General features: G+C 43.5%; 1 protein-coding gene across 4 annotated transcripts in view; it reads right to left on the reverse strand.

Moving 5' to 3' along the window:
* The window catches only part of SEMA5A (semaphorin 5A), a 486,740-nt gene that overhangs the window by 136,654 nt on the left and 337,393 nt on the right, over positions 1 to 12,693 (reverse strand). For all 4 annotated transcript variants that reach the window (XM_067730359.1, XM_067730362.1, XM_067730361.1 and 1 more), the window contains 2 exons: positions 9,581 to 9,866; positions 4,573 to 4,708 (listed from right to left, as the gene is read on the reverse strand). In XM_067730359.1, coding sequence (XP_067586460.1) covers positions 4,573 to 4,708; positions 9,581 to 9,866 — 422 coding nt within the window. The remainder of the gene's footprint in view (positions 1 to 4,572; positions 4,709 to 9,580; positions 9,867 to 12,693) is intronic.

The raw sequence follows: 12,693 nt of genomic DNA on the forward strand, positions 1-12,693 counted from the left end.
CAGTGTCCTCGTTTCTTTTGCCAGTCTATAATGAATATCTCACCCAAGGATTCTTTTTCAAACATTTTGAAAGCTATTTAAATTTATAGCATATATTTATTGGATCATAAGGAACCCACTTAGCTCTCTAATGGGCTGCAAATGTTCTCACTGAGCCTTATACATCGGGCTCCCGCAGTGTCTCTGCGACACCCCGGGTACTCTGTGCAAGAAGAAAACAATAAAAATAGTAAGAACACAGCCATCGTCCTCCTGTGGCTTACCACCCATAACGGTTGTCTTGCTAACACCTCTGAAAGTAATAAGATCAATACTTGTACTAATTCTTAATACAAAAATACTTGCACTCTTGTTTATTTTTTTCAAGGATGACAGAACCATCCTCATCCTAGCTTGCCAACCCTTGGTGGGCAAGTCCACGATCACCTAGCCTCATGCTGAGAGGGCCTGATTTTGATGGTACCCTTCCTCCCGTCTTGCTGCAAACATGTATCCTGTACCAAAGGGTGCTGATGGCTTGACCAAGTTCCTCCATCTGGTCCTCCAGCAGAGGCCTCCTCACCTGCCTGACCACTTTTGAGGGTCTGTTTTCCATTTTGGCTCCATCACTTTTGATTGGTGCTAATCAAAACCACCAGAGTCTGTCCCGCTGCAGGTGTGCCACTGGATCAGAATAATGTTTTCTGGAAGTGACTGATGCTTTTCCTAGTGAGGGCTCAGAGCCTGGGTGACTTCGGGGACTGAGGCCTCTAACAGGGCAGACTTTCACAGCACCACCTACCATGGTTTCTAGATTGCAACTGATAAAAATAGTACTTTGTTTTGTTTTGTTATTGTTTTCAATGGAGATTTCTGTATCAAATCTTGAAAAATTATGCATTGTTTCTCCTAACCCATTCTTCCTCCTGAACCTGAATCATGTTTCTGCTCTCCTAATTAATTAGCTACTTCCAGTACATAAGTAGTGCATAAAATTCCAAATGTCAGTAGGCAAACAATAATAAAAAATCTAACCACTTCTAACTGTTGGTTATTGCAAACATAAGGTCCATTATACACAACTAGTGGAGGGATCCTTAATTCAAAACACATTCCCACCCTATGCCTGCCTAGGTGGTCTCATGGAAGTCAGTAAGGTTGCCTTAAGTTAGCACGGTTATCAAGTATGGTAAACCGGAAGAAAACATTTGGTACCTACTTGCACCAGGAATTATACAAAGGATCACCATAATCTATATCTCTCACTTCGTCCCAGCTTACCCTTACCCCTCCCTGTGTCCTCAAGTCCATTCTCTACATCTGTGTCTTTATTCCTGTCCTGCACCTAGGTTCTTCAGAACCATTTTTTTTTTTAAGATTCCATATATATGTGTTAGCATACAGTATTTATTTTTCTCTTTCTGACGTACTTCACTCTGTATAACACACTCTAGGTCCATCCAGCTCACTACAAATAACTCAATTTTGTTTCTTTTTATGGCTGAGTAATATTCCATTGTATATATGTGCCACATCTTCCTTATCCATTCGTCTATCGATGGGCATTTAGGTTGCTTCCATGATCCGGCCATTGTAAATAGTGCTGCAATGAACATTGTGGTGCATGGCTCTTTTTGAATTATGGTTTTCTCAGGGTATATGCCCAGTAATGGGATTGCTGGGTCATATGGTAGTTCTAGTTTTAGCTTCTTAAGGAAACTCCATACTGTTTTCCATAGTGGTTGTATCAATTTACATTCCAACCAACAGTGCAGGAGAATTCCCTTTTCACCACACTCTTTCCAGCATTTATTGTTTCTAGATTTTTTGATAGTGGCCATTCTGACTGACGTGAGGTGATACCTCATTGTGGTTTTGATTTGCATTTCTCTAATGATTAGTGATGTTGAGCATCCTTTCATGTGTTTCTTGGCAATCTGTATATCTTCTTTGGAGAAATGTCTGTTTAGGTCTTCTGCCCATTTTTGGATTGGGTTGTTTGTTTTTTTGGTATTGAGCTGCATGAGCTGCTTGTAAATTTTGGAGATTAATCCTTTGTCAGTTGCTTCATTTTCAAATACTTTCTCCCATTCTGAGGGTTGTCTTTTCATCTTGTTTATGTTTTCCTTTGCTGTGCAAAAGCTTTTAAGTCCGTGCAAATCTTAAATTCTACCCAAAGAAGACACACTCAGGTAAGCAAGTTTCCTGCCTGAAAGGCACGCCACATTCTGCAGGTTTCATTCATCACACTGCATGGCCCAACTCCCATCTCATAAACGTGAGTAAGCCCTGGCATTATAAAACCAGATGCCCATGGACTCAGGAAATGAGGGGATTTGCTCTTTCCTACAAATATATCCAGACAAAGGGCTAAAAGTTATCCACTGCCTGGAGTCGGTTAGGCATCACAAAGTTTGTTAAGTCACTGTTCACCGTGAAGACATTTGCAATTGAAACGTCAAGACATTAAAAGAACCCTATAAGTATGGTGAGCATCTTTGTTATTTTTTTTTTTTTTAAACTTCAGGATTTTACAATCGACTTTCTTAAAGGGAATGATACATTTCACCTTCATGGTTTTTACAAAGGGTCTTTTTAAACAGTTACATTACCCCAAGATCCAGGGGACACCCCACTGTTACACCCCATGTAACAGTTACATTACCCCAAGATCCAGGTGGGGTTAAGATGCAGAGACTCAACAATGGGGCAAAGAGAGTCAGTGTTCAGTTAATAATTACATAAACTGTATATATCAGGAAAAGTGACTACTTCATGTTTGGTTCCCACTAAACTGTCAGCTTGCCTGAATTTCTTTGTCTAGTACTGAACTTGGTTAGTAGCGAGGCTTGGATAACAAATGTAAATCTGATCACTCAGTTTCCTGACTTATAAGTGGGTCTAATGATGCCCACTTCATAGAGCTGCTGAGAAGAGAAAATAAGACAAAGCACCTAAAAATAAATAATCCTAAAATAGTCCTCCTTCTTCATTTTATTGATGAAAATTAGGATGGGAGATGCTAAATAATTTTCCCAAGTAAAGCAGTAAGTGGTAAAGTGGACATGTAAACCCATCCCAATTGCCAGCCCTGTGATCTTTAGGAAAAAAAACCCTCAAAACAATTAGAATTGAATGGTCCCTGCCAAAGTCCAAGTAAAGCGTAAAGTAACTGAACTTTTCCCTACTAGCAGTTTTCTCAAAAGCCAAAGAGGTTTCATGTGTTGGGATAACAAACCCATCAGAATTTGGAGGCCTGGATACAGGACCCAGTTCTAGTACTGATTAGTTACGAAAACTAAAGTTTCTCTAGTCGGAGGAGGTTGAGGCTTTGTATCTGAGGACTGGGGTTGGGAGCCCAGCTCGGCCACTAATCAGCCAGTGTCCTCGGCCTAATTATGTGCTCTACGGTTCAACAAATGCCCTTCTCTGTCTGTGGGAGAAGCTGTTACCAATCATAGCACAGTTGCCAGAATGCGACGAGATACGTGGGAAGCACTGAGCCCAGTGTCTGGAACTTGGTGGTTCTAAAAATTACACCCATGATGATGATGATGACAATGCTATGAAAGTTCTTCTCAGAAGAAAGGCCCTCAAGGGAAGCCTGCTTTTATGCATGAATGTCTCCCCAAAATTCATATGTTGAAACCCTAACCCTCAGGGTGTCTGTATTTGGGGTTGGAGTCTCTAAGGAAGTGACTGAGGTCAAATGAGGTCATGTCGGTGGGCCCCTGATCTCATAGGATTAGTGCCACTCCATGTTCACTGAGGAAAAAAAGCCACATGAGGACACAGTGAGAAGGTGGCCGTCTACAAGCTAGGAAGGGAGCTCTCATCAGAAAGTGAATTGGTCAGAACCTTGATCACGGACTTCTAGCCTCCAGAATTGCAAGAAAATAAATTTCCCATCTGTGGTATTTTGTTACGGCAGCCCGAGCTGACTAATACATTTGCTGACTGACCAAACATGAGTAGATGGCTTCATCTCTTTGGGTTTCAGCTTCTTCTGAACATGGGTATATGGGAGGAGATGATGTACAGAGCCCTTTACAGCTTGAACATGTGGCAATATTGTGATTTGTACGTGAATGGCCTCCACCTGCTCTTTATTCCCTCACAGCTGCCCCATGACATCCCATTCACCCCAACGGGAAATCTCACCACATTCCCAATTAGAGCTCAAATTCTGTTTGTGCATCTCCACTGCTCTGTGTCCTGGACCCCATTCATTACAGCGTCATTCATTAGGAGTCAGAGCTTCTGGGGACACAGAGTCCACCATCATTAGTACTAATTGAAGCTTGGATTCCCAACCTGCTGCATTGTGCTGGCCTTTTTCAGTCCAGGCTCAGGCGTCACAGCTGACAAAAGGCCCTTTTTCGGTCAGGCGCCTCAGTAGACAAAAGGCCTTGGTCTACTTACATGAGACAAGCCGAGTGTGGGGCTGTCCCCAGGGGCTGGGTGGCAGTGGCTCACAGCCGTACTGTGCACGCGCTGGGGGGTTACATCGCCCCAGCCAGTCTGTCTACACAAGGACTCTGCATGCTATGTGGGGGGATGATGGGAAGAGTGCCCCTTTGTCCCCAGAATTACCTGGAAGTTGGGGTTAGGGTTGGGATACGGTAGCCAGGCGGACCGAGAGCTCTCCTGGTACTTGAAGGGCCCGTTAAAGGCCTGCGAGATGGCGCTGAGGTTGAAGACGCACACGGCAGAGGCAGCGATGCTGTTCCTGGGAGCCGAGGAAGAGAAAGGAGAAGGCAGGTCAGAGAGCCCCGCTGTGATCCCTGTCCCAGGGCCCTCCCACGGGCCCTGGGTGCCAAGGAAGCACCTTCTAGGGGAAGACTCACCATTAGTTTCCTAAACACCCCAAGGATGAAGCTGAAGCGGTGAATGGTGTCCCCCTGGGGTTTCTTTATAGGGGAACAAACACTTCACTCTAGGAACACGGGTATTTAGCAGTTATGACACTCATAATCCTGCCAGATGAGATGAATTCACCCAGCCACAAGGGGAGTGACAAACGCTTTTGTCCCCATCAGCCTGGCAGGGCTCTCCCCACCTGTTCACCTGCTTACTTTAGCTGGCAGTGGGGCAATCTGCTGCTGCTGCTTTTTAAAAAAGCCCCACATAGGGCTTCCCTGGTGACGCAGTGGTTGGGAGTCCGCCTGCCGATGCAGGGGACACAGGTTCGTGCCCCAGTCCGGGAAGATCCCACATGCCGCGGAGCGGCTGGGCCTGTGCGCCATGGCCGCTGAGCCTGCGCGTCCGGAGCCTGTGCTCCGCAACGGGAGAGGCTGCAGCGGTGGGAGGCCCACGTACTGCAAAAAAAAAAAAAAAAAAAAGCCCCAGATAGTTGTGGTTATATGTTATCCTTTAAAAAAAATACCAAATAAAAGCATTTTGCAAAAAGTGCCTGTCAGAGACCCTTCATATATATATATATATATGTATATATAATGTATCTATATATATATATTTTTTTTAATTTAAAAAGAATTTTAAATTCAAAGGGTCAGAGAGAAACATTTGACACAGCACTGACACAGGACATCTTGAAGCCTTAATTTAGAATTCAAGCTGTACAGAATTGAAGGCTATAAATGAGAGGCTCTCAGAGTCCCGTGCCCTTTACTAAGTGGAAACAGCAATATGTTTTTGTTGTTAAATAAATCTGCATTGTCAGCTCAGCTATGGTTTTAAAATTTCGTGTTAATGCTTTTAGCCAATAACATGTCTACTTATCCATTTTTTCCCCCCTGAATCAAAGAAAAAGTCATGAAACTCCAAAATGAAAATATCTACCTTAAACTTGGTTCATCTGAAAAACACTGAATAGGTGGTAGACACCTTCTAAAGGCTTTACAAACTCCAACTCATTTAAGCTTCATAAGGTAGGGGAAATTCATTGTTAGGAAATTGGGACCCAGTGAGGTCAAGACACCTGCCCCAAATCACCCAGCCACTAAATGGGGGAGTTGGACTGAAACCCCAGGTGGGTTGGTACCAAAAAAGGAAAATTTTAAATTCTTTGTGACAGCTCTGTGTGGATGGTAATAAAAAACACCCCCATGGAAGGTTAGAGCCTTGAGAGCAGGGGTGCGTGTTCCCTCTGGAAGCTCCAGTACAGAGAAGAAAGTCTGGTGGGAAGATGCGTACCACTCACTGCTGGCAAATAAACTGATAAACGATAAATATGAACTTATTCATATTGCTAATTTTACTCTTTTTTAAGAAGATGAGAAGTCAAATTGTGTAAGGAAGAATTAGCCTTTGGACATGTGACTGGACTTCAGCGAGAAGTCGAAGACAGCTCTGCTGGAGCAATAACGGCCAGCCAGACCCACAGGAGAGGCTCTACCTGGGGACCAGGTGACCACGCCTTGGCCCTGGCACAGTGACAGTCGAGGGCGGAGTGTTAATAATACCTCCCTGAGCCCTCTGCTGAGTGCCTGAAAGGGAGCATCTTATTTATCACAGGGAACCTCTAGACCCTGAGACCAGCCTGATTTTACAGATGTAGGAACCAAAGCACAGGGAGGTTACTGAACCCAAGTCACAGGCTGAGGGGAAGTAAAGCAGGATTTACATGGGGCCCGGGGGTTCATGCCTTTGACCCCATTGCTATGCTTCTTCCCGGGAAGGGAAGAAACTTATCGTCTCCCTGCTGGCATCCCATTTCTCAGTTCGCTGCGTTCACTCACTCTGAAGGGGGCTGGGCGGCGTCTCTGGTGTCGCTCTGGATGTCCCAGTGGCTGCCAGCCTGAGCATCCCTGACAGGTGTTGGTGGACACTTCTTTTTGCCCCTCAGTGAGCTGAGGCCCATCGGTACAGCACATGTATGCCATGTGCACAACCAACACACACACACGCACTTTCCTTTTCTCCCTCTGCCCTTTAACTTGCGGTGATCTGAGAAGGGTCAGGGGCGAGGACTTGGGTGACTCCCCAGGAGCTCTTCCCCCGCTCTTCCTGGGATGGGCCTCCTGCTAGAACTGTGCATTACTCACCTTGCCTGTCCCTGCACGCAGGGGAGGCCAGCCCAGGTCTAGACTACTGTGACCTTGGGGCTGCGTCTGCTTAAAGCTGGGGTCGGTAGTCATAAGCCCATTTGGCTAACAGACCTTCAGTCACATATCGCAAGCTGGCCTCTATCAGTAGTCATGGTGATAACGTGGCCTTCATCTAATGCTCTGTTTTATTTCTTTACTTGTTTACAGCCCAGGCAGGTAAAAGTGGAGGTAGCCCCCGGCCCTTGGTGAGCCCAACAATATGGGAACTTAGAGTTTCCTTCCTTAATCTGCTGGAAGCCGCTGGTAGAAAAGTAGAGAAATTCCTCCTAGCTCTTCATCTCCTAAGGAGGGAAGAGAAATCAAAAGTTTTGCCCTCCTCCACTCCTACTACTACATTATCTGAGAGCCAGCATTTTTAGCTTTCCAGGAAAAAAACAAGCAAAACCTTCAGAGATTCTGTGGCAGGAGTGTACCACTTCCTGCAGCCCAACTCATGCCCTAGGGGTTGAGAAAACCCCACAGCCCTAGGGACAGAATGGGCTGGAAGAGTGAACTTTATCCCCATTCCCCAGTGCTAGGGACCTTGATGAATATACAGGGACAAACCAACCCTGTGAGCAAAAGCCCGAGAAAGCTTAGCCAGGGCATTTTTAGTTATCAATTCGGAGACGGGACATAACCGGTACCTTGAACTGTCATTTTCTTTCAATACGGAGCAAGTCTTACCAAGAATGCAGTCACCTCCTGAGAGGGTAAGAGCCAGGCAGAGACAGGAGAGGGAGCCCAGGCAGAACATATTATGGGCTTAGAGATGAAAAGATGAGAAAGTTGTTCCCAAGACCTAGTGACAATAAGTATTCAAGAGAGAAAGGGAGGTCTAGCAATTCTATTTCTGTTTGTATAGATGCCCCATATAGGATGATTTCCAACATGATGGGTATTTGCAACACTGAACCACTAATCTGGAATAGTCTGAAACGTATTTTTGCAAGTATCCAAATTGACTATCCACCCTCTTGGAATGGCCCAGACACAGTAATTTTATAACTTTTTAAATTGCTTGTTTTTGCCTGGAGCCAGGGGAATGAACAGCTCGGGAAGCCAAGCTCCCATTGTGTGTAAAACTGATGTCAACAGAGCAAGCGCACATCCGTCTTGTGCAGCCTATACTACTTCTTAAACAAGGTTTCAGAAGGCAAATCAACCTCAGAAGCTATACACTGATTTTTTTTAAAAGAAACTTATCAAGGAGAGAAAATAACCTCTGGGGTTGAAAACCAGATTTACAGGAAAGATGGGCGTAGTGGGGTTGGGGACAGGGAGGGAGCCGTCCATTTTAGTCTAATTTTCCTAACTTCATGTCACAAAGAAGACCCTTCACGAGTAAACGTCATTATCAAGCGAACGTTAACACTTCAGCTCAGCTGTAGGATGAACGGGAGGGGAGAGGAACAAGGAAGTAAGATGCAGATAAAGTGATTCTTCAGAAATGCAATTCATGGGCAAGCTTCTGATTGCAGAAGAGATGAAAAAGTAAGTTAGCAAGACTGGGGAAGCTGAGGAAACATCACAGAGTGGCCGACTGTCCTGGTTCGCCCAGGACCGAGAGGTTTCCCAGGATGCAGGGCAGTCCTCGGTGCTAAAAGCTGTGCAGTCCAGGACAAACCCAGATGGTTGGTCATCCCACCCCGTGGATCGGCACTTTTAACCCATCCTGATTCATATTCTTTACTTTGCATACAGATATTTGGCTTTTGTCCAAACCATTAGGTCACCAGGTAAGAGATTTCAAAGGTGACGCAAAGCAGGACCCACGCTGCAGAATCATCATGCCCACAGCCAATGCGGAGAAAAGTGGAGCTCAGAGCCTCTGTGATTCCTGGGGGTGGGGTGTGGTCTTGTGGAGTCTTAACACATCAGCTAAGAATAGACATTAAGTGTGGGGTTAATCTACACTCCACCAGACAAAGAGTGAATGAAAGACAGGCAACTTCATATGCTTTGCCTGGTCCAAACAGAAGTACCTCCCCACAAGAAATCAAATACTGTAATTTTTTACAAAAATATTTAAAAAGTAGAATCATCATTTTAGAAATGCCTAAGTTAGCCATCATCTAGAACATTAGCTTACAATGCAGCTATGGGAAAATGAGGTGCATTTCTTACATGAGCAGGGTTCCAGGTAAGAGTTACATTATCTCAAAGATCAAACTCTCCAGACAGCACTGCTTTCATTATGCAGTGACATGACTTGTGTATAGGAAAAAAAAAGACATCTAATACATTCCAGCATTTCAAAAAGTGCCCGGAGCACATCAGGAAGGAAAAACTTACAGAGGATAATTTGATGCTACCATGACATAAGGATCGATCAAAACTTTCTGATTAGCTTTATTTTCCTAATACCAGTCTCAGAAATCACATCACTTTTTGTAACATTTAATGCATACGCAAAATTTCTTTTGGCTGTTAGCCCAGTAAAAGAAGAAAGATTACTTTTAAAGCAACTTGCAAACCTCAAAGGTCAGAGAACAGTAGACTCATTCAGAAGGAGTAGAAAAGCAGGGAAGGAATGATTTCCAGTTACGTACACGTTGGTGGTAAAGATGCCGTAGATCAGATCCAGCTCAGGCAGGAAGAAGGTGCCCTGCAGCTCATTGTAGTAGAAAGGGAGCTCGCCAGGGCGGGAGCAGTTGAGACGGGCCTTCATGAACGTGGTCCATGTGTCCTCCAGCAGGAACCGGCCCCCGATGTCGTTCTTGCAAAGGCGGGCAGCTCTGGAGAACACGGTCTTCCCACAGTCATGCTCCACGGCGTTTTCGCGGAAGAAGAAGTAGGTGAAATTCCCGATGTCATAAGATGACACGAAGTTTGGTTCTAGAAACAACAGGAAAGAAGAAAAGTCTCAACCTACTGGACAGCACAGCAAACTCTGCTGGATATTATGTAACAACCTAAATGGGAAAAGAATTTGAAAAAGAATAGATACATGTATATGGAGAACTGAATCACTTTGCTGTACACCTGAAACGAACACATTGTTAATCAACTATGCTCCAATCTAAAGTAAAAAGGTAAAACCGAAAAACAGGAAAGAAGAAAAGTCTCAGCATCCATGTGCTACTCCTTTGTGTCTTGCCTGCTCTGTATTTCTTCCAAGCAGACCTGATTTTCTGCGGAAACCCACGGTTCTTATAGAAGAAACAGGAAGCCCTAAGAGCAACTTAGTGGTCTATGCCACTGGGTAGGACTCAGTACATGAGCTCTAAGTGACAGGAAATTGCCAGCGTGATTCCAAACATCACACATAAGCATCCTGAGTTAGGGCAGGATAAACATCCTGAGTTCAGGCAGCACTTAGGTACCTAACATTAACACCACCAAAAACGGGCAGCAAAAGTGTGCAATACACTCTAAAGCCACAGATAGCACTTCACTTGTAGACTCTTACATAATCTTCAGAAACAGTGGGAGAGGAACTGATTCACAAATGAAACAGACTCACAGACTTGGAGAATGAACTTGTGGTTACCAGTGGGGGAGGGATAGATTTGGAGTTTGGGATTGACACGTACACACTGCTATGTTTAAAAGAAAATAAATAAATAAAAGATTAAAATAGGGCTTCCCTGGTGGCACAGTGGTTGAGAATCTGCCTGCCAATGCAGGGGACACGGGTTCGAGCCCTGGTCTGGGAAGATCCCACGTGCCGCGGAGCAACTGGGCCCGTGAGCCACAATTACTGAGCCTGCGCGTCTGGAGCCTGTGTTCCGCAACAAGAGAGGCCGGGACGGTGAGAGGCCCGTGCACCGCGATGAAGAGTGGCCCCCGCTTGCCTCAACTAGAGAAAGCCCTCGCACAGAAACGACGACCCAACACAGCCATAAATAAATAAATAAAGCGAACTGTCAACAAGTAAAAATAAATAAACACTATTATATTAAAAAAAAGGAAAAATAAATTAGACACAGTGAGAGACTAGCAACTATAACAATAAAATAGAACAATTATTTCAATATACTATAATAAAGGTTATGTGAATGTGAAAAGAAAAAGAAACAGTGGGAGGAAATGAGATTAAAACATGAAATGTGATTCAGAATATAGGAGTCTGGTATCATGTTTGTGTAGAAGACACCAAACTTCTTTGATTTTAGTTATATACACGAGCATGACTTTGACATAAGTTATGTGCTTTTAGTAAGGACTTTAAAAATGGTTTCCACTTGTGAAAACCGAAACTATAAGGTTAGTGTCCCGAATCAGCTTTAGCAATTCCTGTTACTATGGTGACCATGTAAATGTGATGATCAATTCTTATCTTCCTATTTCTGGGTTTCTGGGACATCCATTTAAAGGAGGGAAGTGTACTGAGATGGAGTCATTGTCTGGAAGCTTTCTGACCTCATGATTAGATTAAAATTAGGAACTTAGAAATTAAAAAAAATTATGGCAAACTTTTACTTAATCACCACTCTCATTAGGCATTCAGGAATTTATTATAGATTGTCAACTGAACTCCATTCATAGCATTGGAAGTGTTATCTTCACAACTTCCTGTTTGAGTCTATCGATGATAAGGATGATACCCTTTCAGATACAGGTGTGCCCTAATACTGATCTTTAATAACCAGGTTTGATTCTTACTCTTCTCTCTATTGCTAAGAGCTTTCCACTCCATTAGCAAATGTCTTAATTTATGGTGCAATTAGGATAATAGGACAATATCCTTTGGCGTTCAAAATTAATGGAAAGATATATACAACAGCTATATCCACAAGGACATATTTCGGGGACAATTAGTTCTGTAGGACAATTCAACTGGCCTTGTATTATTCCAGATTCAATCAGACTGTACCAACAGACATGCCATTGGCGGGACAACTAAAAATATGTTTGGCTACAAAATGACCCATTAATGTTAAGAGGAATACCCGCCACAGGCTCACCTGAAATGCAGACAATGATTCAGAGGCTGACAGGCAGGTGGCACTGAGTACCCTGCTATTCTGTTCAGAAAGGCCAGTTTTCAGTCAAATTCAACTGAACTTCAATCAATATTTGCTGTCATCACAAAATGCTTCAATTTAATTCAACTTCACATTCTAAAAATGTAACAAATATTCTCCATTGTATATGTCATGTACTTTTCTCTTCAGCCCATGATATTGTTCTTAAGTCATGTTAAGTACATTAAGTAATAGAGAATTTCATAAGAACTGATTTTAATTTATAAACTGTCAAACATAGTGTCTGATCACTTGCTTTAACTTGAAATGGATATTAAAAAAAAAAAAACCAAAACACCCTGGATTGCATTAACAGGTATGAGATGGAAGTTAGAAATATTTACTGTACAGTACGCTTTAATATCCTGGAAAGACGCTCACAAAAACAGGAGGTTACACATCTCCGGCTTGTGTTTTTGGAAAGTAAAGCAAAATATTGGGGGATTTTTGAACCTGTGTTCACTGTGAGTCTCACAAAGAGAATTACTCACTGAAGCAGATCCCAAAAGCAAAGGTGTGAAACAATTACAAAACTGTATTTAGTTTCTGAAGATAACATTCACATGTATGTCTAATTCTGAAGAGAACGCTAAATCATATGAGAGCAGGTTCTGCAGCCAGGCTCTTATAACCAGACTGCAGTTTGGTCCTTGTACTGAAAACAAACAAAAAACCACCATCATCAACAACAACAA

Source organism: Pseudorca crassidens, chromosome 3 (assembly GCF_039906515.1).
Source record: "Pseudorca crassidens isolate mPseCra1 chromosome 3, mPseCra1.hap1, whole genome shotgun sequence".
Classification (NCBI taxonomy): domain Eukaryota; kingdom Metazoa; phylum Chordata; class Mammalia; order Artiodactyla; family Delphinidae; genus Pseudorca; species Pseudorca crassidens.